Below are 24,800 nucleotides of genomic sequence, written 5' to 3' on the forward strand. Positions count from 1 at the left end.
ATTTAAGTTTGATATCCAATTTCACTCGCTTTGTATCAACTTGAAGAATTTGAAGAATGCCTAGCTGCGAATTCTGGAGGTATGGATAGCCCCAGGTGGATCGTAGCAGGTTTTTTCTATTGAGGATTTTCTTTCCAACGCAATCAAGTACTTTCTACGTACACCGTGGCAGCCCGTTGGACCTTCGTATTCCCTTCTCCCAGCGCCAGCTAATCTAGTTGCAGCAGGGTTACTTTTAGTATGCAATGGGACGGATCATCAATTTTCAATGATTCAATGTATTCTGATATGTACATTCAGGTAACTTTTGACGCTCAATATTGGGTTAATAAAAATAACCGTTGATGTGAAGAGCCTGAGTCACCACATCAGGTAGCCACATCGCCTTCCTGGCCCGCCCTCTCCTAGTTCCTAGTCATTCGCATGCATGCGCCACATTTCATGGTCCTGAGCTTCAGTCATCTCCGTCACTAACGGCCACCACCAAAGTCAGGCTTGTATTCCTGGATTTTGCCCTTGGTCAATTCACGAAGAGCCATGGTCGCATACTGGCTCGATCCTGAATTGGAACTTCAGCACAACAGCCAGCTTATCGCCCTGGAGCTCGGATGTCTTTTCTTCGACGGCGCCTCGCATCTTCTCCAGATCCGTTTGCACGAACTGCTCGTTGTCTTCGGAGTAGAGTCTCGCCTCGACAGAGTAGTCAGCGCCCATGCGGCTCAAGATCTTGCGGTAGCCTCCGCTGAGACTGGCGTCCTTCCACTTGCGGCGCATGTTGAAGGGGTCGAGATGACCACCCTTCTCGCTGCCCATGAATTCACGGTAAAAATCGGTCATCTTGTTGGCAGGGTAAATCACGTCGAAGCCAGGCTGAGGGAGCACGACGTCAAAGATGCTGTACTTTCCGCTTGCGGCCTCTTCGGCTGTCAAGGCGCGCGCCCGTGTGAACATGTCCTCGGCGGCGGCGGCACTATCATCGCCCTCGGGCCTAACAATAATCTCGCCATCCGCGTCAATGTTACCAGCAGGCTCAGGGGCGGACGCTTCCTTATCGCGGTGCTCCTGAACAATAACCAGATCACCTTCGACAACCTGATCACCGTAGAGACGCCAGCGCTGGCTGACTGCGTAGTTCCAAACCAGTGATTGGTATGCGTGAACGTACATCAAGCGCAGATTGCGTGGAATAGTCTGCAGCGCGCCAAGGTAGTCCTTCTTGCTTTTACCAAGGTGACGAATGATATTGGCCTCGGCGGAAAACTTCCTCGGGAGCTTAGCCAAAGCATCATTAATGCCTCCGGTGGTTTGGAAAAGGTTAATGGCCTCAGCGCGCGCCTTGTCATCCGAGCTAATAGGTGCTGTCGAGGACTCGCCCTCCTGAGCCGCAGCGAGAACGTGAGGGGGGGAAGTGCAAGATAGACTCGACAGCTCCCTGAAAATCGTCTTGCAGAATCTTGACACCAACTGTATCGGTGCGGGTTGTGAAGGAGCCGAAGCGCTGAAGACCATAGTAGTTGAAGTATCCTCGCTCGCGGAGGTTCTTCAGCGAAGTTCCGACCAGTTCAGTGGCCTTGGCAATCGTAGCCTGGGGGTCTTTCAGATCAACGCCCGGGATCTCGGATTCACGTAGGGTAATGACGAATTCGTTTCCGCCAAGGTCACCAAGCTCCAGGCCGTTCTTACAATACTCGAAGTCACCCAGGACAGCGTTGCGAAGAGTCTTGTTGATATTAGCCAGACGCTCCGCGTGTGCACGCAATACGCATGCACGCTGAGCGGTCGCACCACGTCGATCCTTGGTTCCGGCAAATTGGAAGCTCTTCGGGTTGGTCTTCATGGTGCGCGAAATGAACGAGATCACCTCCATCGTGTCCTTGTTTTCCTTGTAAAGAGTGAAATGCAGGTATTGGCCACCAAGCTCATCCCAGCTCATACGACCGCCGTCAGAGGCGCGACCACCACGAAGACGTGCGCCCGAGGGCTTACGCTTGAAGCGGTTGTTGGCCGCGGTGATATCGAGATTACCATCGCCGTCGGTGGAGGACTCGAGTTGCGCATTGAAGATGCGGCGGAGAGTCTGGTGGATCTTGGTACGCAGTTCTCGGTCGGAAACGGTAACAGTGACCTTGCCGAACTCGGAGGGTCTTCCTTTTGGTGATGACATGGCGCGCTTGTGGAGGTCGATAATTGAAATAGCATTGTCGGCGCCCAGGTATTCTGTCAGCAGCGCATTGTCCTCCTCGGATACACTGAACTCGGTCGGGGTTTCCTCTTGTGCAGACTCTTCGGGTTCCGGCACTGGTTCCTTTGGCTGCTCAGGCTGCTTCGTAGAATTGGGAGGGGTGGTGGTTCGCAGGTGCAAGACTTCGCCGGAAGGCAAGATCTCGTTGACCAGGAAGTCAGTGTATCTTGATAATAAAGCTTAGCAACAAGCTTCTGACTGTCAATCCATCTTTGATTCTCACCTCTTCTTCAGAATACCCGAAAATCCTTCATTGCTGGCCGTCACGAACTCGGTGATACCGACTCCGAGCTCCTTCAATGTCTGGGCATTCTCGACCGGGGGGGCACAGGTTTCCGGCAGCGCATCTGCTGCGCCATCAGTAGCAGCGACGGCTTCGGTCTTCTGGCGCTTGCGCGGCGATTCCACGAGTTCTTGATGCTCCATTGCGCGGGGTTGGAGATGTGAAGATCTGGAGCATCTGGAAGATCTGGAGAGCTCCGAAGTTTCACGCATTAGGGATAGCGCGGGGTTAGCCCTAGTTTCCTGATTGGGCGATATTCAACCACGTCTTGTCTAACATTGGACATTGGGTGACTACAGAATTACCAGGTGGCTAAATACCATCCTCGACATGTTTAATCCGTTTAGGAGACAGGCTGGAGCATCCTGGCAGCGGATTGGACTCACCTCAGAATTACCAGACCTCGGAGATGATGAGAACTACAGGATTGCGCCTCGATGCAAAGCCTTTACTATCCCCAAGGAGGGCGGCCCCTCGGAACAAGTTGAAGATATTGACATGCCGGGGGATATGAAAGAACAAGTTCTTGTTTTCAAATATAAAGGAAAGGTTCACGCCGTCGACCACGTAAGTAAAATCCCAGGTCCCCTGCAGCCAGAATTGCCCCAACTAAATCTGCATGTAGCAATGCCCTCACTCGTCATTTCCCCTCTCCCAGGGCAATCTTTTCGACATTGAAGATTTTGGGATCACCTTGTCTACCGGTATCATGTGTCCTAAGCATGACTGGTCTTTCGATCTCATCACAGGCAAGGCCGATCGAGGCAGCTACAAGCTGAAGGTGTGGGAGGTCCAACTGCGAGATATCGCGGACGTTGAAGATGACAAGGAGGTATGGGTGCGCCGAAAGCAGAGAATTGGTTAAATCGTCCTTTTTACTGGCTTTACGTTGGATCTGAGCATATCATCAGAGATTGCGTCCAATTGGAGAACTTGGTCTACGGTCTACGGCATGTTGAGCAGTGTTCCTCTCAGAATCATTCTCTCTGCAAATCTCCAAGGCCGTAGCGCCTTTCAGCCTCCGCACGAACCAGCAGGCTATCACCCAATCTCTGAGTGGATTAGAGGGGAAACCCTTTCCAATTCCAACGATCCATCTTTTCTTGCTCGTGGTTGGCGCTGGAGTCATCCAAGCCTAGCACCCGATGATCCTCCAAGCTCCCTGCTGGAACTGATTTGATGGGGCAAACCCGTGAATGCTCACATCCAAGACCCGGCTAGTGGGCGGAACGGGTTCTTCTCACGTCTTACAACTATTGTGAGCCCTATTATGCTCCGTCGGGCCAAATGGCAATAACTCAAATCGGATCCAAAGGACGGAGCCATTTGAAATGGCTCACGATGGCCCGGGCTTAAAGGACAGTGTTGACCAAAGTCCCATATAGCAGCATTTCCCCTCAAGTGGTCGTTATGCGGTTTTTCAGATGATCCATGCAAGTGTGCATATGGCTGCCCGCAGTCTCGTGATAGTTCCATTATGAATACATCGTATAAAATTATGTACATACACATCCAACCCGATTTACAGACGGTTTACATACTCCAAAGGGGTATCTCAGCATTAACCAAAGAGGTACTTCTTCCAACTCTGCTTCCAGGGCTTCCAAGTCCCACCAAAGCGGTGGTTAATGCAGGCATGAGTGCTAAAGAAGTTCTCGGCGCCACTGTGTCGTTGTCCATTACCCCACGCATTAATAGGTAACACACACAACCCGCCAAGAACCGCCCCTTTCTTGGCCTCAGATCCTTGAACACAGCGGGGTGCACTGAGCCCGGAGAACGGGGCCCACGTTACACGCTCCGTCAGGCCCCCTGTCTCCGGCGAAATCAACTCGCCCAATCCCGTGTCGGCAGTCACCGACTCGGAAACAAATGGGTGCGAGGCCGGGAGTGTGTCGGATAATACGTCCAAGATCGCATCCGTAAAGACTCCCGGGCCGGTGATTTCCAACGTGGTTAGTTCGTTATACCGTGGTCCAAGGAAGACATTACTTTCGTCCAGGTGGCGCTTCGAATGCGATAGAACGCGCACGATGATTTCTCGGAGTAGTGGGCTGAACTGGCGTGGTGCGAATATGGTATATTGAATGAAACCGTAGCTTCGAACCCAGTGCCAATCGTGCATCTTCTGGGGCGAGGCGAATGGCTCGTCGATTTCGATGCCCACGACGAGCGAGATATCCGGAACGTCTGTTTTGAATACCGATTTCTGCAGCGATGGGCACGATTTGATCGATCGGGCGGGGAAGACATCCGTATCGGCATAGTAGCCGCCGTAGTACCACAGGATCAGGTATCGCAGCAAGTCGGCTCGGAGGACATGATGGGGGTAGGCGTGGTACAAGGTCGATAGGCCGGGAATAGATGAGAGGGTGATGGTGACGAATTCTTCTGCCCATTCGGTCGTGACGAGCTGAGAAGGTTAAAGTTAGCACTCACAATACAGGGGCATGATTGAAAGAGATGAGAGAGCACGAAACCTACCTTATACTTCCAGTCGGAGTTCTTCTCTTCAAATTCGAGAGAATCCGAGCCCCGTTCCTCCGTACCAGGGTCCTTGCCGAGGATAATCTGCCATATAGTATCTGAGGGAGCGGCGGGACCATGTAAGGTCAATTGCTTTGCCTCGATATCGCGCAATGCCTGCGACAGCTGCTGTTCATAAGCGGTGTCTGGATTGTCGCGGAATGTGGAGCGGTAGAGGTAACGCGGTTTATCTGCCACGTGCGAATGCGCGTGGCCCTGGACGGCAGATTGCAGCCATGGAAGACTCTTGACGAGTATCAGAACGAGCAGGAGAGCAACCACAAGATAGTATTTACGCCGACTAGACGTAGCAGGTCGAAATCGCCTCATGGTGGACGAGCCATGATCAGAGTCAGAGAATGAGCAGCGTGAAAGTCAGGGTCAATGGGATTTGGAGTCAGCAATGGCGGACCACAGTGGACAACCACAGTGGACCCTTTCTTGGCGGTGTGGAGTCGCCCCCACTGCCTGAACAAGCAAATGCTAATGGAATTGGAGTAGGAGAAGTGATAAAGGAGGGTGAAGGAGTAGGAATAGGTGGAGATCATGAATTACTAGTACTACAGTAACTTGAACCTCGGCAGAAGAATTGCGAGAAGGCGGAATACTACTAGTAGTAGTAGTAGTACTAGTACCTTCAAGTTGGTATATTTGAAGTTGTTTATACTGTTTCAAGGTTACTATAGAGATCTAGTACTACATACCTGCCTACTAGTAGGTAGGTCCTAACTTGAATGATTCAACAGAAAGTAAACTACTAGTAATTCTTAGTTACCAAGTATGATCTGTTATTACTAGTACGTAGATAGTGATCACTTTTGGTACTATCCCTATTGACTCTATGCAGCCCTGGAGTATATCGGAAACAGGTTGAGACCAATTGCTGATATCAGATAGTAGAAGTACTACAATACACCAACTTCCAAGGTTGAACCCTTTAAGCTTATTCGCTTCTGCAGTCGTGAAAATTGGCAAATTCCCATCAGTGGCCAACTGTATATTGGAGCTACGAGTAGTAGTGGTAACACTTTAAGAGACAAGGTCGCCAGTGTGCATTGTATGCGTTTGATTCAATCGCTGCCTGAACTTCACAAACTAAGAACCTTCACCATCTTTATACATTCACACCATCTCAATCACCTCTTTGTTTGTCAAGAGTACCGTGAAGATTGACCTTTCTTTTTTTGCCTGCAGTGAGTTATTCGTCATCAAAACTATGACCTCTCAGCGCGGCCATGATCGTGGTCGTGGCCAAAGCCGCAGCTCATCTAGTCCAGCCATCCGAATGGCAGGGACAGGGTCAGGGACAGGATCAGGGACAGGGACAGGTACAACAAAATACAATGCCCTTTCACTCTTCCCATCACCTACACGCAGCCACCTGGGCGATCCCAATTCCGAACCCTCTTCTCATCTGAAAGCCACTGACCAATTCAATCAACACCAGCCCGATATCCATCTCACCACACAGCCAGACAGACATCCTTGAACGCCAGCAACCACAGCCTCTACAACAACCGCTCTTCAAGCAACAGAGTGACAACTCAACCCTCAGCCCACGCTCGACCAACCCCCGAACAATCCCGGGCAGACCAAGTTCGAAACTCCGCCCTGATCATAGCAACCTCCGAATCCCAAACCACCACCAACCCTGAGACCCTCGCCTGGGCGCACCTCGCCTCCGTATCATCCCCATCTCCATCCCATTACCACATTCAAAATCCCATGGACCCAGACGCAATGGACATCGACACGCCCCAGAACCACCAGCAAGCCACCCAGTCCCTGTATCAGGTAGCAAGCGCAGGCATCTCAGTCCCACGCGGCTACATCGGTAACGACCAAGTCTTCCGGCACACATTCCAGATCCAAATCCGTAGCCCGGTTCAGGGACACCTGTCAGACCTGGAGATTCTGCGAACGGCACGCGCGCGCATTCGCAGCAACCCCCAAGCTTCTGTCCCGCCTTCTTATGCTGCGCGGGCTGTGGGGCGGACTCTGGTGCTGAGGATTATTATTGATTCTCTTTCGATAAGTCGACATGATGCGCTTGTTCTTGTGGATTGGAGGTTGCATTTTATGATTGAGATGATTGAGGACCGGGAGGGGCAGGGTCTAGGGTGGTTTTGTGGTTTGCCGTGGGTGAGTGATCATTTTCAGGTGAGGTTGGTTGTTCTTTAGGGTCGAGGGAGCGAAGTGAAGTGATGTACCAGGATGAACGATGAGAAGGGGTTGATAAGGCCTGTTGAAAAAGATCTGTCCTTGGGAGGGCAAGGTTTTCGGTCCGTTCATGATAAGGTGTGAATGCAGGTAATTCATTTTCATCCGTGGATTTCCCGATTTGATTATTTCCAAAGACATAATTGATCGGCGATATTCGTGGAAAAGATGTTTTTGTACCATTTCGATTTTGATTTGTTGAGCCGGAGTTCCTTTCAGTTCTCAGTTTTAATACTGCTATCTACCTATTCCATATTAGAACTTCATGATCATATCAGACACCTGGGCATGACCCAATGCATAGGCCGGGGGTTAAAGTAACCCTACCAAATGAGATGCAATACAATGCAATATTCCCAGCTCCTAAATCCACTCCAAGGATTCAATAGATGCAATAGATGTGGCTGAAATAGATTCCACCGATTCCATAGACTCCACAGATAGGACAGATTCAGCCTGCAAAGACGAAGATATCGATATCACACTGAGAGCCACACTCCCTTCTCTATCCTCGCGCTGCTCTCCATCCTCACCATCTCCATCACCCTCCCATGACTTCTTGATAGCTTTGACAGTCGGCCACACCTTCTTACGGGCGTCGCTCCGCTCCATCCCGCCGTCGAGAAGAGAGTCATAAGGCGTGTGGGTATGTCTAATATGAGCTTCGACAGCCAGCGAGGCTTTGCGCTTGTCAGTCGTCATACCGGTGCGACCGACGCGACCAGAGCCCTTGAGGAAAGCATGATTGATCACAATATCCAACGTGGCCGCTGGCATGAGCGGGAACTCCGAGCGCAGGAGTTGGCGCCCGCGGGAAAGAACTTTCCTGTCGTTGGATTTGACGGCTTTCGCGCGGGATTCGGCGGTTTCTGCGGCTGTTTTCAGGACTTCTGAATGGATCGAGGATGGGACTCGGATTCCGAAGCTGCGTTTGCCGGCTTTGTCCTGGTTCTTTGTTAGAGTGGAGTTGGTGCTAGTGTCAGGGATGAAGGTGGGTTTACCCAGACTGTGTAGACCATTTGGTCTGATTCTTTAGTTTTGATGCGACAGTTTCTTGTGATGTACACATCGCCTTTTTGGACGAAGATATAGCCGTCTGGCATGGGGGATTTGTCCACGATGTTCTACGAGGTGTTAGAGAGATTGCTTTGGTCCGCTAAATCCAAGAATAGAACTAACCTTCTCAAGAGGATCATCTGATTCTAGAAAGATATGCTTTCCTCGCTTCTTCTTGGCTGAAGATTTTGGGCGTGGGCGATTCAATTTCGAGAGTGGCTGGTTGTCAGACCCCCCCGAGCAAGGAATGAAGAGGGGCTGCATTTGGCGCATTTGGCACATTTGATGGGATTGTCGAGTTCTTCGTACGAGCTCTCTTGCGACGATTCTTTTTCCCTCCGGATTCGCGTGGAGCAGTACGTTTGGGAGGCATGATGTGAGATGCTCCAGGGATGAAGAGAAGAGGGACGGCAAACAGATACTAGTAAGGCAAAGATGAAAGAAACAAAGACAAAGAGTGGAAAGGGCAGAGGGAGAATCTGCCCCTAACAAAGAATCATTCAAGTGCGACCGGCATTTCTCTAATGGAAGAAGCTGGAGGTGAAGCTGTCGGAGGTGAAGGTGAAGTTGAAAGTGAAGTGTCGAAGTCTTGGCGTGAGAGCCTCATCTAACAACACTGCACTGTAGTGTAGGATTACTGAGTACTCAATACTGTGATACGTCGAATAATAATATTTAATGGATTCCAAATTTGGTTATAGAAAATACATCATTATCTTCTCTATACTCTAAAAGCAAAGGTAAAAACAACTTGAATTGACTTTGCGCCACACCGTTTGTCATGATCGACAAACAACTTGGAGCTGAATGATTGACTTTGATACGGAGTACTCCGTACAAGGTTCTATGGGGAGGGGTTCCCGATCGCATTATGGAGTAAGATAGGGCAAAATGGGGAATTGGAGCTTAATTAGGATAGTCATAGTACTAGTACGGAGTAGTAGTAATGGTATCACAAGCAACCGGCAAGCGAGGCTGGCCTGAGAAACCGGTTTGCAGAGCAAGGGGGGATTCAGGGATGCAGGGGTACTAACTAATACTTGCAGTGCTCCTGTATTGTAGGTACCTTAAGCAAGTATACACTGGCTCTGCCAGTGTGTACTACTACCAGTGTATACCAGAATTAATATCATACACAGTACTTCCTGGTAGGTATGTACTGATATACTACTCATACTGATACTGCTATTTAATGAATGTCGTCATGGCAGAATCACCCGAGCTGTGCTCCGAAGAAAAGACCCAGACTAAGACTAAGACGACTAGGTTAGTAGGTTAGTACATAGTACGAACAGACTAGGCCAAGCCAATCTCATCTCCCTCGTTGGAGAGTGGGCGCCAATCGGGGCTCTTAGGAACGGGGCTCGTGGGTCCTGGCGCAGCTGAAAGAGTAAGATGAGCTGAGAGGAAGTGCTAGATGATGTGCAATGGAGTAATTGAGGCAATGTAAATGTAAAGTAAGAATGCCATCAACGTAGATGTAAAGTAGAAGTAATGTAATGTAAACTTGAAGTAGCTCAGTTCCTGCATGTTTTTATGCAGGAACCAGGCACAAACGCAGTGGATCGGATGACAAAAAGTCCCCACGGAAGAAAAGAAGGAAAAGAAGGAAAAGAAAGATCCGATCTGGACCAACTAAGGAAAAGAAAAACACTTACTCCGTACTTGACATACTCTTCACTCCCACTCATACCCATACTCACTCATACCTATACTCATACTCACCCACACTACCACTACTATCACCACTACTATCACCACCACCACCAACATCAACATCAACATCAGCATCAGCATCAGCATCACCAGCTCCTCCACACTATACATCACCACCAACACCCCTCACCAATGCTCCCTGCCGAGCATTCTTTCCTCAACTCTCCTTAAGGTTGTTGCTGGGCCCTGCTGACATGAGTTGGGATCCCCCTGTCCACAGGTATGTGCCAGCTACCCCTTCCTCCTGTGCGGGGAACTCCTGTCTACGTTGTCTTGCCTGGGCCTGTCCCTGTCCTGCTGCCTTGTATCCAGGTCTGCTCGATCTTTTGTTCTATCGTGCTGCCCTCTGTCTTTACTTCTCTGCCATGCTCGTTCCCACTGGGCCTCCACCATGATGCTAATGCACCCCGCCATGTTCAGCTTCAGCTATCCCTCCGGCGAGCCTCAAACTCCCACGAGAACGCCCACCACTCAACCCCTCGATTCCTTCACTCCTAAGCTCGAGTCCAGTTTCTTTGATCCTCGAGTCACCTGGGATACCGCCGACCCTTATGCCTCCAGCCCCGAGTTCCTCCGTTCGCCCCAGAAGCTTGGCCTTCACCAAGACCAATCCGATACCGTCAGACGAATCCGCCCTGGGAGACCTTTAGAGCCTATGAGTGAGGATGGTCCCCGGACCGTGGATTCGGCAAAGTCGGCCGCCTCGATGCAGACCCCTCCTCCTACCAGTGCCTCGAGAAGGAAAATTCCGGACTTTGAGCCTCTGACCGGTGCTGGCAGGGGAACTACACCACGGGTTGGGGGAGGGGGAGGAGCTGGAGGAGCTGGAGTAGGAGGAGCACATCTGGAAACCCCCAGCCGTTTGCTGGGAACTTCGCCTCGGATGTTCGGAAACCTCCAGGCCTCGCCAGACCTCTTCCAGCTGGCCTCAATGGATTCGACGGGCTCGCCTTTCTTCCCGCAACAACGACTCTTTTGGGATCAGCAAGATCAGGACCAGACCCATCTTCTTCAGAACCAGCATGCTACAGTCTCCAACGATATCCCTTTGCCCAGCACCGGCCTTAGTGCCCATGCCGAAAAGCCCTCCAACTACCCTTCTCTTAATAACACCCATTTCCCCCAATTGCCCGCTATCGATGGCTCCATGGATCTGCCTGACTTCCACGGAGCATTTGGCATCTCCTCCGCTCCTCCAACCGATGCTGCATTGTTCCCCGCGCCCTTCTCAACCTCCCCGCGAGTCCATGTTGCCAAGGCAGAAGATCCTGCCATGTTTCTCAGCTCGCCCGCTCGACGATTTGGTGGGCCTCAACTTACTCCGGAACGAAGACCTCTCAATGGTATCAGACAACCTTACTACCACCAAACACAAGAATACAAACGAGAGGAGCTCCGCCGTGCCCTCGGTCAACCCGGAGGACCCCCAAGACCATTCGGGAGTCTTTCGGAGGAGGACGAAGACGACGATTTCACTCCGCGGGGGAGACGGCCAGGACTGACTCGAAGCGCTACCCATACGGCTATTACGAGCTCTGCATCACGGCCTGTTAGTCAAGCTGGAGGCATGATGGCTTCGACGAACGGTATTCGCAAAAGCCCCTCCAAGGGCCGGGCGTCAGGTCGCTCCTCTCCCGTCAAGACTATGCGTCCTGCGCCTCTCAGTCGATCTAGTTCCGTTGCGACGGGCCTTCCCACTCGCTCACGTTCTATTGTGCTTAGCATTGGCTCAGATGGCCGTGCCACAGCAGAGATGAAGCCTACAGACCAGAACCAAACAAGTCTGACCGATCCCTTGACAGGTATGGACCTGGATGGGTCTGCCACCGAGAGCGAGGCAGACCCGGCAGAGTACTCGGAGTACCCAGTTCTTCCTCGATCGCAATCTTCCTTTCCTATTTTCGAAAACCGGCCGCCTTTGTCTCGCAGCGATTCCGGCTCTCGGCCTCCATCCAAGGGCTCATATACTTCTACGGTGGGCTCCTCGCACTCAGGGCGCATGTCTCCATGGGCTGGATCTTCTCGGGGAGGTACTAGTCGCTCAAATTACCGCGGATCCCCCGAGGCCGTGAAACGAACACCCAAACGGCACTCTTCATTGTTGCACTCCGATGCTTCATACACCAGAGGCAGCACTGCCTCGCAGGCGCTCCCCGGGGACGACTCGGACAGTGGCGATGCTCAACATGCACTACGCCAAGTGCTGAAAGAGCGTGGCCGAGCACCGAAGGCGAGACCTTCGACCGGCGGGTATAATGCTCGCATGCCACGATCTTCACATACATTCGCCAATCTCCGCTCCTCACCTCCTCGTCTCCATAGCGATTTCGATATCCACCCCCGTCAATCTAACCATTCTCCCACAACTATGACCGACCCCGATCTGGCCACGCCAAGCACCGACCGCCATAGCAACCCGAGCAACGGGACGCGCTGCGTTTGTCGCTCGATGGACAATGGCGGTCATCTGATGATTCAATGGTGAGTTCCCAGCCAATCCTAAAATAGCTTATTTCCCCACCCGAAACTAGAGTGTACTAACTTTCCCCAGTGAATCATGCACGCATTGGCTACATACCAAGTGTGTTGGACTCGAGCGCTCGAACCTGCCCTCGTTTTATGTCTGTCTCTTCTGTGACCAAACCCCATCCCGACAAAACCGTGTCCGATCAAGTTACGGTGGCGGCCCGCCATCACCTCTAGCACACAAATCCTTTCGATTCCGGTAGCCTTACCGTGGCTGCATTAACTTATATATTGGGGTCCTGACGACCCCCCTCTCTTTTGTTCCTCACGCCGGGTTCTTTGACTTAGTCGGGCCGCCTCCCGCGATCATTTTCCTAATTGTTTTCCCCCCTCATGATGATACCTATGTACTTCTTGTTTTGTTACTTTTCCTGTTTTTTACTTTTTACTTTTTTACTTTTTCATCTTCTTCTCTGAGACCCAATAGAATCCGTTCCTGATGCCTCAATCCTTGGAAAGCGGAAACGCACCCGATGAGTCCGCGGTTCGAGTCGGCTTATCGCCCTGACCGCCTTTTATTATCGTAAAATTAAGAAATCCAATTTCCCCCGCAAGTTGAAAGTTGGAGTCATCCCATTGTCACACATTCTCTCTTTCACGTCCTTCGTTTCTATACAGGCCATGTCTGCCTCCCTCCCCGGTTCGCGGGATCTGCCATCCTCACAATATGATCTGAAGAGCTACTGGGGCCGTGTCCGCCATGCCGTTGACCTGTCTGACCCTCGGTGAGTCTACACGGCGCACTCTGTGACTGGCATATGGAAGTGCTAGTAGTAGCAGTAACTAATTCAAATTATTCAGGACACTGTTGACCTCATCCACGGGTCTGGAAGAGGCCAAGGCCTTGATCTCTTCCTACAAGCAGAACAAAATCCCCACCATGACCCCGGATCTGTGGGCGGCCAAGAAAGTTGTTGACTCGACCCTGCACCCAGGTACGTATTGGTATACCGCGAGACACTAGCCCAGAGGACTTCATTATTGACAATGACTCTGTCAAAGATACCGGCGAGGCCGTCACTCTCCCTTTCCGCATGTCCGCCTACGTTCTGACCAACCTGGTCGTCACTGGTGGCATGCTTACCCCGGGTCTGCAGGTGAGTAAGACAAAGATCTCTCGAGATGCATATCCAAGCCAGAAATTGTGAGTATTCAAAAGGCTAACCTCCCACCCCAGACAACCGGAACCCTCCTCTGGCAAATCACCAACCAATCCCTCAACGTCGCAATCAACAACGCCAACGCCAACAAATCAACCCCCCTCTCCACCTCGCAAATCGCCAAATCCTACCTCATGGCCGTGTCAGCCTCGTGCTCCGTCGCCCTGGGTCTAAACGCCCTCGTCCCTCGCTTGAAGGGCATTGCCCCAAACACCCGCCTCATCTTGTCCCGCCTGGTGCCCTTCGCTGCCGTCGCCAGTGCATCGGCCTTGAACGTCTTCCTCATGCGCGGCGAGGAAATCCGCCAAGGAATCGACGTCTACCCCATCCTCTCAGCCGAGGAGCGCGCCAAGCGCGAAGCCCTGGGCGACGACGCCCCGCCCCTCGAGAGTCTGGGTAAGAGTAAGAAGGCTGCTACACTCGCCGTTGGCGAGACGGCTATTAGCCGTGTGTTGAACGCCACGCCTATCATGGTCGTTCCTCCTCTTATCCTGGTCAAGTTGGAGAAGACGGAGTGGTTGAAGGCGCGGCCGAGAATGGTTCTGCCTGTGAATCTGGGTCTTATCTTGACGACTTCGCTGTTTGCGTTGCCTTTGGCTTTGGCGGCTTTCCCGCAGCGTCAGGCTATTGCTGCTGCCAGTTTGGAGGAGGAGTTTTGGGAGAAGGGCGGTTCTTCTGGCATGGTTGAGTTTAATCGGGGTATGTAGGTGGATAGTATAGTTGTGGTGGGTGGGCAGATGGTAGAGCTTGGCCTGTGACAGAGAGATGGTTTCTTGCTTTTGGCGTTGATGTGGGTATTTTCTTCTGCTGTGCTTGCATTTACACTAGATCGTCTTGATTAGATTTATAACAAGTACATAGTTCCAAGGTTGTTTCATTTTGAAATACGTGCTCCAGGGCTTTCCGTTCAATTATATTCCAAGGTGTGCCAATGGTACTCGGATTAGGAGGGAGAAACCAGCAAAGCTGCCAGTGCCAGTGGATTGGAACTCTTACCTATCTAGGTACTCCCAAGTATTCTAGCGGTAGTTATTGGTTATAATACGTAGGTACTAGTATCATGGTCTCACGCTATAGAGGTAGCCCATCCTAAGAAGTCCACTTGTATAATTCAATGCGGGACTATTCTCGCTGAGAGAATACCCTCGATAAACTCAGCCAGATCCAACAACACCTCGTCTCCTCCCTCTCGCCCCATCAGCTCCAATCCAATCGGTACACCCCGGGGAGCATCAGGTGTAACCGGGCTGAACCCACCTATACATAACCAAGCCATTACATTAGCACCATATCCCTCTTATCCCAGGAAAGGGCGGCCAGTTACAAAACTTACCTGGAATACAAATGGCAGGTCTGCCCGTGAGAGCAGCAAGAATCCCATTCCTGGCAGGCTGAACCGTCGGTCCGATTTTGATGGGAAAATGGCGCTGGTGCGGGTATACAAGGGCGTCGAGGTCATGTTTTGTGAAGAGGTTTCGGACAGAAGTCTTTAATGATTCAATGAGGGCAAGTCGGGATTTGTATTCTGGGCTTGTGCGCGAATATGTTTCTTTGTCGCTGAGTGGGAGGGTGAATACATTCGTCACGGCCTTTCTATCGTACTCTCCGCTTGAAGCGATACTTTCGAGGGAGGGGTGCGGGGAGGAAACTCCTTCTGATTGAAGGAATTTGTTTAGACATTCTCTGAATTCGAAGGCCTGGGTGTCTCCGTTGTCGAGGAGGTGGGATACGCTCCAGTCATTATCATTGTGGCTGTTGGCTGGGATAGAGACGAGGGTGATGTTGATGTTCGATGGGTCTTGCGCTGAGCTGATCAGAGACAAAGCATTGCGAGTAACCTCTTGCACGATAGCATTTTCAGCGACGAGTTCAGCATCCAGCGTGCCACTGCTAGATGATGATGATGGCGTCTCCAGATGGAAGTATTCCTCCAAGACACCAATTCGAAACACTCCCTTCTCAATTCCACTCTTCCTTCTCTCAGTCACACTTCCTTTCGAATCCCCCTTCATAACATCAAACAAAACCTTCACATCACCCACACACCTCCCCATCGGACCCGCAACATCCTGCGTCTCAGAAACAGGCACAATCCCCTGCGTATCAACCCTCCCCAGTGACGGCCGAAACCCAACAATCGAGCACGCAGACGCAGGCGAACGTAACGAGTTGACCGTATCAGTGCCACAGCCCACCATGCCCAGATTCAACGCCAATGCAGCTCCCGTCCCGCCAGATGATCCGCCCGGTGTACGGGTGCTATCGTACGGGTTGAGTGTTTGCCCGCCGAGCGAGGATGTTGTTGTTCCGTGCAGTGCGAATTCATGGAGATTGGCCTTTCCTATAATGATAGCGCCGTTCTGCCGGAGAGTTCGTACGACATTGCTATCCCTGCTGGATAAGGTGGCTAGGGCTTTTGAGCCGCCGCTTGTGGGGAGGCCGTAGGTTGTATAGTTGTCTTTTAGGAGGATGGGGACGCCGTGGAGGGCAGGGAGGGAAGCAGCAGCAGCAGCCACAGCCGGGGTGGTATTCTCCGCATTCTGCTGGAGGAGACGGCCAGTCTCGGCGTCTTTCTCGGCGGCTTCGCTTAGGGCGTTCGAGTTGATTGTTATGAGGCTTTTTAGTGTTTTGTCGTGCTGCGTGATGCGGGATAGATATGCGCGGACGACGGCGGTGATGCTTGTTTGCCCCTCGCGTAGTGCGGCGTGGAATGTGGGGATTGTGAGTTCTGTTACATCGATTGTGCTTGCGTGTGAGCTCATCTTGCAAGGATTGGACTTGGTGGTACCAGCAGGGTGTGCATTGGGGTGTGGTAGATACCTAGGTATACTGGTAGCCCTTACTTCGGTACTTAGTGGAGTTGGAGGTGAATTGGAGTCGGAGTGGGAATTGTTGGAGTAGGTGGGCATACTTAGGTACCTTAGGCTAGTGAGAAGATGTTCGGGGAGTAGTCCGAGTCCGAGGTTATCAACTGACACTAGCTACTGCTAGTACTAGTAGTAGTTAGTTACTGCATGGCACACTCTGACGTAGCAGTAGCCTGCGTGGTGAATGAAACTTGAAGGAGTAAACATCTACTAGCACAAGTACATCTAAATTTGAACACCTAGAGGAACTTGAACTTGAACTTGAACGAAACGGAATCATTGATCATCATGATCACCACAACTGACGCTCTATTGTTATTGTTTACAAAAAGGGGGAACGCAAGAATCAATGATAATGGAGTCGGGCCAGGCCAATGCCTATATACATCTCCACTACTCCACTCCAGACGCCCAGATATCACCGTTCAACATGGTATAAGAATGTCGCCAGGGAAATTTCCAAAGCCCATGGCTACTCAGATAAAACGCAGATGCAAACAGCCAGTAACTTATAACCTGCGCCGGAAAGATAGGCAGAAACAATGAATAGATAAAACAAATAAGATACCGCGATCCCATCGCGCGAGATGCTTCGCCCAGCACCGGGAAGGGATAGAATCCCGTTGCTGAGGTCGAAGAGGAGAACGTTTGGAAGAACAAAGGGCACCATCGTAATCGTCATTTTCCCTAAAAGAACACCAACCGTCCCACCGTAAAATTCCCTCCAAGTGAATAATTAAACCTAAACCCCCAAAAAACGAACCGTCTATCCTGAAAAGGACCCGAGAGACGCCAAATGCTGGAAGAGCTGAGAGATGGATGCAAAGTGCCGGTGGCTAACCGGTCTGATTATCCACGGCCCTGGCGGTGCAAGCCCATGCCGATGCGGTATGCTTCGGTGCCGTCATCGATCAGACTCTCTTTGAACCACGGGTGCTTCAGCGCCTCCTTCGCCGTGAGACGGTTCTTAGGGTCGTAGATGAAGATGCGTTGTAGCAGGTCAAGGAATTGACGATTGAAGGGGGTATTGGTGGGGATGAATTCCTTTTGAATGGTCAGTGAAATACTTTGGTGATTTGGCTCGGGGATCACTTACGGTGAGGCCTTTCATCGCTTTGACATACTTCCTCGACGCACGAGTCGTCTCATTGTTCGGGTAGTCAAGTTTACTTCGGTTGAAATACCTGGGATCATTAGTATTTGAAGAAATGCCTCGCATGCTCTGGGATTTTGCTTACTTGGCTGCCGAGTTGTGGCTACCGGCTCGACCTTGGACCACCTGTCGAACGAGTCTCGAGTCGATCTTGGTCCCAATGACAGCCTCCATCATCGCCAAATGCTCGAGATTGTCGTGTGTCTGGAAAAGGGCATCGCCGGTGAAGAACTCCACCAGGATACACCCAATACTCCATATATCGCAAGGGAAGCTCCATCCCAGATTCAGGATGATCTCGGGGGCTCGGTAGTGGCGGGTGGAAACGACAGAGGAATGGTACTCGTCATCAAATGTCGCGGAACCAAAGTCAATCAGGCGAATCTCGCTGTCAAGAAGGACACGCCGTTGCCGGGCGTTCCTGGGGTTCGCGTGGGAGGAGGAGGGAATGGTACGGTTATAGGTAAAAGTCTGGTATGCGTTGCTGACGAGGAGGATATTTTCGGGCTTGAGGTCGGTATGGATGAGGTTGAGGTCGTGAAGGACTTCGGGGGGGTCAGCAGAAATCACCACGAATGTCTGGTCAGGATCAAACTCACAGGCCACACTAGTGAATAATTGGCGGGCAAATTGCTGGATCTGACTGCTGGGAAATGGGACGAAGCCATTGCCTTTGAGGAAGTCGAAAACGCTCTGGCCAAGCAGATCGGTGACAATGCAGATATGGTTGCGGAAATCAAAGCAGTCTCGGAGATGTATACATTTGTTGCGGTTGCTCTTATCGTTGGAGGCCAAGGTTGACAAGACGCGCAACTCGATCCGAGAGGCATCTCGGTATTTTTGGATTGAACGAATGATCTTCACGGCACAACGTGATTTCCGCTGCTTGTCGTAGGCTTCGACAACTTTACCAAAGGTGCCTTGGCCTAGGAGTTTGATGATTGAGTCTGGAAGAGTCAGCACTAGCAAGGGCAAGAACACATTGCGCGCCACTCACATCGATCGGTCAGTGGTACATCGGGAGTGACAATATAGTGACCGTCGTCATCGTCGTACTTTTCGTGTCGGGCGGCCGCAAACTGTAAGGGAGTTGGATGTGTTAGTTCAACTCACTCAATTTTTCTCCTCCGAAATCAGCTGGATGGGGGGTGAAAGGTGGGAACTTACGTCACGAATCACCGGGACCGGCACATCCTTCGACTTGATTATAGGCTTGGGTGGGGGAACATAACTGAGGTAGGCATCGCTGACCGTCTCGAGTTCTCGGCGCTTCTGTTCATCCCGGGTGGATTTCCGGGTGGTTCGCTTGCGCTTTTGACCGGCACTGGGATCTTGAGGGTGATACATCCCGGCGCTCCCGTTGGAGCTACCCTGCGAGCCCAATGAGGTAGGAGCCGTGGTATGCAAGGAGGTGGTTCGATCGGTGGAGAGGGAGTTGGAGGAGTTGTGTTGTTGCTGATGTTGTTGGTGCTGTTGGTGTTGTGGTTGTTGGTGGTTGTCGCCATACTGCTGGGGGTTAATGGAGTAGGACGGTCGGTCATAGTAGCCCATGTCGTAGGCGCTATCGATTCCGGTCCGTCGCCTTTTGCCTGCGGGTTCCGCAACCGAAGGTTGAGCAGCTGATGCTGAGGCACTATGGGGAGGAGGCGGCGGTGGTGCCGCGGTCGCCTTGGAGCCATCCGGACCGGGGCTATCATCGATCACAATGACCTCCTTGGGGAGACCATTCTTGTAGAACTCGCCCCAATCGGGTTTCTTGCGCCGGGAGCCCTGCGATGGGGCAGCACTGGAGGCACTCGGCATGGAAGCCATGGCTGAGGGCGTCAAGGTCGCGGGAGGGACTCGCGCGGGCTGAGCGTAAGGGAGGGTTGTGGTTGTGGTCGTGGGCGAAGGTACCGAGTAAGCGTAGGGGTTCGGCAGGCGAGCCCCTGCGGCGGTGGTGGTGGTAGAAGTCGGGTATGAGGTAGTCGCCTGATATGAGGAATGGGGATAACCGTAATGCTGGTGAGTAGGATGGGTTGCAGTGGCCGTGGAGGGCGTGGACATTTTGTGTACGGAGGAGTGCCGTCCGTCACACGAACGGTAGCGGGCGAAGGAGTCGCAGTCGAAGTTCGATTGATCCGGGGGGATTGCCGGAGAGACTCGGAGAGGATCAAGATTCAGATGCAAAGCACAGTGGTTCTCGAGGACCCAGAGGTATAGAGTTGGTGGAGGGAAAAGGGGAGAGGAGAAGGAGAAGCAGAGGAAGAGGCAGAGGCAGAGGCAGATCGGACGGGAGTCTCGTCTTGGGACGTGACAATGACGAGGCGGTCGGCAAGGATACGGATCAAGCGAGACGCATTTTCTCGATTCCGATCAGATCAAGAGAAAAGGGGATGGAAGAAAAAGATCATTGGGAAAGAAACAAGTGACATTGGGGAGGGTTGAGAGGGGGAAGAGGAAAAAGAGGAAGAGGCGAAGTGATGATGCTGATGGAGCGAAGAGCCGGAGGAATGTAGTGGAAAAGTGGAATAGTATACTAGTACACAGGGAATAACTAGTCTAGTCACTATACTAGTAAATAGTATATTATAATTATTCTGTTTATTCTGTTTACTCTTTATCTCCTCTCTTAATTTATCTAGTCTGTACTCCAGGCTGGGGCTGTAGAATGAGTGAGTAGTATAAGCAGCTATACTATCCAGTTGAGTTGAGCATTACTATACAGTACCTAGGTATACTCTACTATATACTATATTATGTACTACATTATATACTATTGCTCAATACTATAATCTAGATATATTCCTAGGCACCTACTAGATATCTAATTATTCCAAAGGTATACTCAGGGTTATACTGACTGTTAATGTGCACTTAGGCTAGCCCTCCAGGGCTGGCTTAACCGACCCCACTGCGAGAATAGAATAGCCCTGGAGTACAGTCATGTAAGTTATTAAGTACTAAGTGACAAGTCACAAGTGTTGAGTGAATATAATGTTGAATATAGATATAGACACGAATACTCCTATATACTCCTATTCCTACTAGTAATACTAGTACTCTAAACCACTGAATACTACTTCGATGCAAGTAAATGCGAGTGCTTCGGACCTGCGCGGCTGATCACCTGACTGGATGAGTCAGCGACACCATAATAGAGTACCTGAGTTACTACTATAGTTACTACGGAAGTAGGTATAGGTATACCTAGATAATTAAATCAGTGAATGATTGTTGAGTACTCCTTGAATAAGTTGAATCTTAGTGGAGCCAACCTTCAAGTTGGAAGGAAAACTCAGTGTCTCGAGAGTGCATCCATGATCCACCTGCAAGGGCTGCAATGACGTGGGTCACAGCACCAGTAGCACAACACCAAATTTCTATGCAGCTGCTGTTTCATTCACTGGCAGTTCGACTTCCGAGTTTTACTAGTAGACCCGGCTTGCCTTTCTCAGTGTCCCGTTCAAAGTGCCCAGGTGCCGCAACTCGGACTCGGAGTGCCAGTGCCAGCCCTGGAGAGGAGGAGGCGAGCTCGGAGATATATGTATATGCCTATTACTACTACTAGTACTAGACTCGGACTCGGATCATTATACCGCTGGCATTGTTTGTTCAACCATTATTTCAAGCCCTGGAGGTCGCTAATAAATTACCAGTGCTCACAATTGCAAATATAGTTTGAAAGGACTAGTATAAAGTTGAAAAACTACTATTATTCAAAAGTCGGATCGGTTGCCCCAGGTGAATAGGCATCGGATGGATCCACATACGAGTATTCCGGGGTTATCCCGGACATTGAGCCTACTACTACTGGTACACCATGTAGAACTTGAATACTAGTAGATCAAGGTCCTAAAATATACTACTCTGCATTAGACTTAAGCTAATTGCCCAATTCATCGATGCAATTTTACCGAGGCAAGACATGTTCAAGCATTTGGATCGACTCATGCACCTACTAAAGCACCATTTACAATCAAAAAGCCAAGCCAAGAACTTTAAGAATACCAAGTATCCATGGATGGATTCAGATGGATTTTCAAGCTTTCTAGATTAAACAAAGAATACAAGGCATGAAGTTTAACTCGAGGGTTCCCCCCTGTAGTGCATTGGAAGGACGGCAGACAAGCGAGTTCTGCTCTTCCATCTCATCTAGTGTCTCCCGCTGCTAAACCGAATTGGCAAGCTGTCTTGTCGCATTCATAGCATTTTCGGTGTCGTTGGATACTGGTTGTGATGGAGACTGCTGTTGCGAGGGGCTAGCGCTTGGTCGATCTGACATCCCCGGTTTCACCCTACATGGCTATGGAGGGTTGATTGCACTTCAAACCGGTCGCATGTATCCATCGAATACCAGGTTGACAACAATGTTCTCTCATCAAATATCAGTCTCCCTTGTTTATGCCATCCTCCCGCCTTCTCCGACTAGCGCTTGGACCGCCAACAATTTCGGCAACGAAACGAGGCGCCATTGGAATGGGGCTGCATACGGAGTTCAGCCACCGCGAGCCTGGAACAATTTGTTGGTTGTTCGCTTCCTCCTCCAAGCATAACATTGAAATACCTGTCATTTTTAGCCGTATGAGATCAGCCATGGCCACAGCCCCCGTTTCCTTGTTCAATGGCGCCGTATTGAAAATGAGCAACACCCAATAACAGCCGAAGGGCGATTGACAGACCCCGGAGAAAGCATCGAGGTGACCGTGGTATCAACTGACAGCCTTGGATTTTGAAAAACCCTTCCTCTTTCAACGTGGGAGGTGGAGGGAATAATATACTAGTCATGCAACCCACATCCACGTTGTTGGTACTATTGTCGGCGGGGAATCCATGCAAAACTGTCCTGTCATTGATACGATACGACGCAGATCAATCACGTCTAAAGTTAATATACCAATACTCTATCCAGTCTATGCGATGAGTGGATGCGGTGACAGCGCACAGGTCACGCCCTCCCACATCGCCTGCACCTGCGTGTGAATGCAATCGAGAATAAAAGACACCCACATCAACGGCAGACACGGAGACCCGTCGAAGTAAAACTAACTGACTAGCCTCCCCGCACTAAACAGCATGATTTGCCCAGGCCTCGGAGGAAGGGGATTCTACCGTTAGAGGCAAAGTGGCCCCACAGAGTGCGTTGTAGTTAGTTAGTGGTTGTGCTTTTGTCTTGGACGAGCCCCTCACCATTTTGCAACTTTTGTCCTCTGCATTGTTACAGCCTGTTTGACGACAAACTCTCAAAGAAAAGTTGTTCTGATGGTGTTGGAGGACCTATTGAGCCGCCAATATGTCGGAGAAAATCGCTGTGGTGAGTGAAATGCTTCTGTTGAGTTCATTTGGGATGGACGCTGAACCGATTGCGCCTAGGATCCCGATTATTATAGGGGACAGGATGAAATTATCCCGAGTGATTTCGAGTCGTGAGTTGACCTTTTCGCCCAAAAAAAAGAGGGGAAATATGAAAAGGGAGAAAAAAGATGTGAGATTTCGAATTTGGTCGGCTAAAGAGGCCTTGTATCTCTAGGGAGACCACGTCGCTCTCCTCGACAATTTATAGAGGAATCATGGAAAATGGTCGCCGGTACCAGAACCTGAAAGAAGGCGAATACTGGTAAGATCCAAATATCAAAAGACTCTGCGACCCTGATAACTTTTACTAAAATCCTTTGATAGGGGTCCTGCCGACGAGCAGCAGTTTGAAAGCTACGAAGCAGGGTGATTACCACCAAGAGACACACAGGCAGAACGAAGCTGACCATGATAGTCATTTAACTTATCTTGTGGTCGACTCGGAAACGCCAAACCCGCTTTTTCAGGCCCCGGTCACCAACCCCAAGGTATGTATCTGCTGAAATTAGTCGTGAGGGGAAGACTTGGGTTTCAGACACTGATCGGTCGACCATAAATAGCATATTTTGGACGTTGGAACTGGCCGAGGCTCTTGGGCTATGTAAGTTGCAAACACACGATTCGTGACTATCATATTTGCTAATTACTTCCCAATTGATTAGCGATGTCGCCGACATGTTCCCGAATGGTAGGGTTCTCAAACCCTAGCTTCACTCCAAAATATTTTCTCTAATTGTCACCAGCGACTGTCCGAGGAGTGGACCTATACCCGCCGCCAGAGACATGGCTCCCTCCTAACTGCATCATGGAGGTAGATGACGTACTCCAAGAGTGGACCTGGCGAGACCAGTTCGATCTTGTCCATCTCCGCCAAATGATGGGTTCATTCACCATTGAGGAATGGCACAAGTTTTATAAGCAATGCTATGAGTAAGTCACTTTTCCATATATATACCCTGTCTAGATAAATGATCTGCAAGAGCCTCATATTAACGGAACCCACGCAAACAGCAATATCAAGCCTGGTGGCTGGATTGAGCAAATGGAAGGTAACCCACGCGTCCGCTGTGACGACGGCAGCATACCTGATAACAACAGTTGCCTCTTGTTCGGCCTGGAGTGTTGTAGAGCAGCCGATAACTGGGGCCGCCCTGTCACATTGGCTGATAACATGAAGCAGGAATTGGAAAAGGCGGGTTTTGTTGACGTCCACGTGAAGGAGTACAAGTGGCCGATCGGCGCCTGGCCTAAAGACCCTATTCTCAAGGAAGCTGGTAGACTGCACTATCACCAATGGACCTCTGGTATGGAGGGATGGGCAATTTTCTTTCTGACGAAATATGGCGTTCCTGAGCCATGGTCGATCGAAGAAGTTCAGGTGTTGATGGCAAAGGTTCGCAAGGAGATTCATAATCCTCGCCACCACCTCTACCAGGTTGCGTAAGTGATGCCCAACATTCTGGAAATGTTTCTATATTAGCTGACACTTCCTAGGAGACGAGTTTGGGGCCGAAGACCGACGGTGGAAGAAGAGCAAGCTCGAGAGAAGACCAAGGCGACCGAGGCAAAGGATAAAGAAATCAAGAAAGAGCCAAAGGATAACTAAGAGTGTGTTTCAAGTTTTTGTGACCGATGTAAACTTCTTCTTTCGTTTCCATGGAATTACTTAGTTGGAAGGTCTATCCCTATGAGTTTCGGTTCCTAGCCCCCGAAGACG

General features: G+C 50.7%; 11 protein-coding genes across 11 annotated transcripts; 5 read left to right on the forward strand and 6 right to left on the reverse strand.

The window, feature by feature from the left end:
- Nucleotides 1-525: 525 nt before the first annotated feature.
- N7533_010319 (pseudouridine synthase PUS7) lies at nt 526-2,668 on the reverse strand (the record flags this gene model as incomplete). The annotated part of the gene is made up of 3 exons (XM_057106969.1): nt 526-1,377; nt 1,427-2,408; nt 2,466-2,668. 3 exons carry the CDS (start codon nt 2,666-2,668, stop codon nt 526-528), a joined length of 2,037 nt encoding a protein of 678 aa, XP_056956186.1.
- A 187-nt stretch (nt 2,669-2,855) lies between these two features.
- Nucleotides 2,856-3,390, forward strand: N7533_010320 (Rieske (2Fe-2S) protein; the record flags this gene model as incomplete). The annotated part of the gene is made up of 2 exons (XM_057106970.1): nt 2,856-3,092; nt 3,151-3,390. 2 exons carry the CDS (start codon nt 2,856-2,858, stop codon nt 3,388-3,390), a joined length of 477 nt encoding a protein of 158 aa, XP_056956187.1.
- Nucleotides 3,391-4,086: 696 nt separating this feature from the next.
- On the reverse strand, nt 4,087-5,381 carry N7533_010321 (uncharacterized protein; the record flags this gene model as incomplete). The annotated part of the gene is made up of 2 exons (XM_057106971.1): nt 4,087-4,938; nt 5,010-5,381. The coding sequence occupies 2 exons, from the start codon at nt 5,379-5,381 to the stop codon at nt 4,087-4,089; spliced, it is 1,224 nt and encodes a 407-aa protein (XP_056956188.1).
- A 905-nt stretch (nt 5,382-6,286) lies between these two features.
- N7533_010322 (uncharacterized protein) lies at nt 6,287-7,232 on the forward strand (the record flags this gene model as incomplete). Its single annotated transcript, XM_057106972.1, has 2 exons — nt 6,287-6,350; nt 6,523-7,232. 2 exons carry the CDS (start codon nt 6,287-6,289, stop codon nt 7,230-7,232), a joined length of 774 nt encoding a protein of 257 aa, XP_056956189.1.
- Nucleotides 7,233-7,634: 402 nt separating this feature from the next.
- Nucleotides 7,635-8,600, reverse strand: N7533_010323 (DUF2293 domain-containing protein; the record flags this gene model as incomplete). The annotated part of the gene is made up of 3 exons (XM_057106973.1): nt 7,635-8,277; nt 8,337-8,395; nt 8,451-8,600. The coding sequence occupies 3 exons, from the start codon at nt 8,598-8,600 to the stop codon at nt 7,635-7,637; spliced, it is 852 nt and encodes a 283-aa protein (XP_056956190.1).
- A 1,023-nt stretch (nt 8,601-9,623) lies between these two features.
- Nucleotides 9,624-10,154, reverse strand: N7533_010324 (uncharacterized protein; the record flags this gene model as incomplete). The annotated part of the gene is made up of 2 exons (XM_057106974.1): nt 9,624-9,740; nt 10,053-10,154. 2 exons carry the CDS (start codon nt 10,152-10,154, stop codon nt 9,624-9,626), a joined length of 219 nt encoding a protein of 72 aa, XP_056956191.1.
- Nucleotides 10,155-10,434: 280 nt separating this feature from the next.
- Nucleotides 10,435-12,772, forward strand: N7533_010325 (PHD finger domain protein; the record flags this gene model as incomplete). Its single annotated transcript, XM_057106975.1, has 2 exons — nt 10,435-12,524; nt 12,595-12,772. 2 exons carry the CDS (start codon nt 10,435-10,437, stop codon nt 12,770-12,772), a joined length of 2,268 nt encoding a protein of 755 aa, XP_056956192.1.
- A 418-nt stretch (nt 12,773-13,190) lies between these two features.
- On the forward strand, nt 13,191-14,436 carry N7533_010326 (sideroflexin family transporter; the record flags this gene model as incomplete). The annotated part of the gene is made up of 4 exons (XM_057106976.1): nt 13,191-13,294; nt 13,371-13,504; nt 13,572-13,666; nt 13,747-14,436. The coding sequence occupies 4 exons, from the start codon at nt 13,191-13,193 to the stop codon at nt 14,434-14,436; spliced, it is 1,023 nt and encodes a 340-aa protein (XP_056956193.1).
- A 404-nt stretch (nt 14,437-14,840) lies between these two features.
- N7533_010327 (amidase) lies at nt 14,841-16,491 on the reverse strand (the record flags this gene model as incomplete). The annotated part of the gene is made up of 2 exons (XM_057106977.1): nt 14,841-14,986; nt 15,063-16,491. 2 exons carry the CDS (start codon nt 16,489-16,491, stop codon nt 14,841-14,843), a joined length of 1,575 nt encoding a protein of 524 aa, XP_056956194.1.
- A 954-nt stretch (nt 16,492-17,445) lies between these two features.
- On the reverse strand, nt 17,446-19,795 carry N7533_010328 (putative protein kinase (Lkh1); the record flags this gene model as incomplete). The annotated part of the gene is made up of 5 exons (XM_057106978.1): nt 17,446-17,640; nt 17,693-17,780; nt 17,835-18,696; nt 18,747-18,828; nt 18,917-19,795. 5 exons carry the CDS (start codon nt 19,793-19,795, stop codon nt 17,446-17,448), a joined length of 2,106 nt encoding a protein of 701 aa, XP_056956195.1.
- A 3,226-nt stretch (nt 19,796-23,021) lies between these two features.
- On the forward strand, nt 23,022-24,689 carry N7533_010329 (class I SAM-dependent methyltransferase; the record flags this gene model as incomplete). Its single annotated transcript, XM_057106979.1, has 10 exons — nt 23,022-23,042; nt 23,102-23,154; nt 23,259-23,345; nt 23,408-23,449; nt 23,499-23,571; nt 23,644-23,684; nt 23,746-23,771; nt 23,827-24,013; nt 24,095-24,523; nt 24,578-24,689. 10 exons carry the CDS (start codon nt 23,022-23,024, stop codon nt 24,687-24,689), a joined length of 1,071 nt encoding a protein of 356 aa, XP_056956196.1.
- Nucleotides 24,690-24,800: the final 111 nt, after the last annotated feature.

The sequence above is a fragment of the Penicillium manginii genome, assembly GCF_028828005.1.
Source record: "Penicillium manginii strain IBT 31320 chromosome Unknown utg000007l:1.0-2284322.0:1.0-2285126.0, whole genome shotgun sequence".
Taxonomy (NCBI): domain Eukaryota; kingdom Fungi; phylum Ascomycota; class Eurotiomycetes; order Eurotiales; family Aspergillaceae; genus Penicillium; species Penicillium manginii.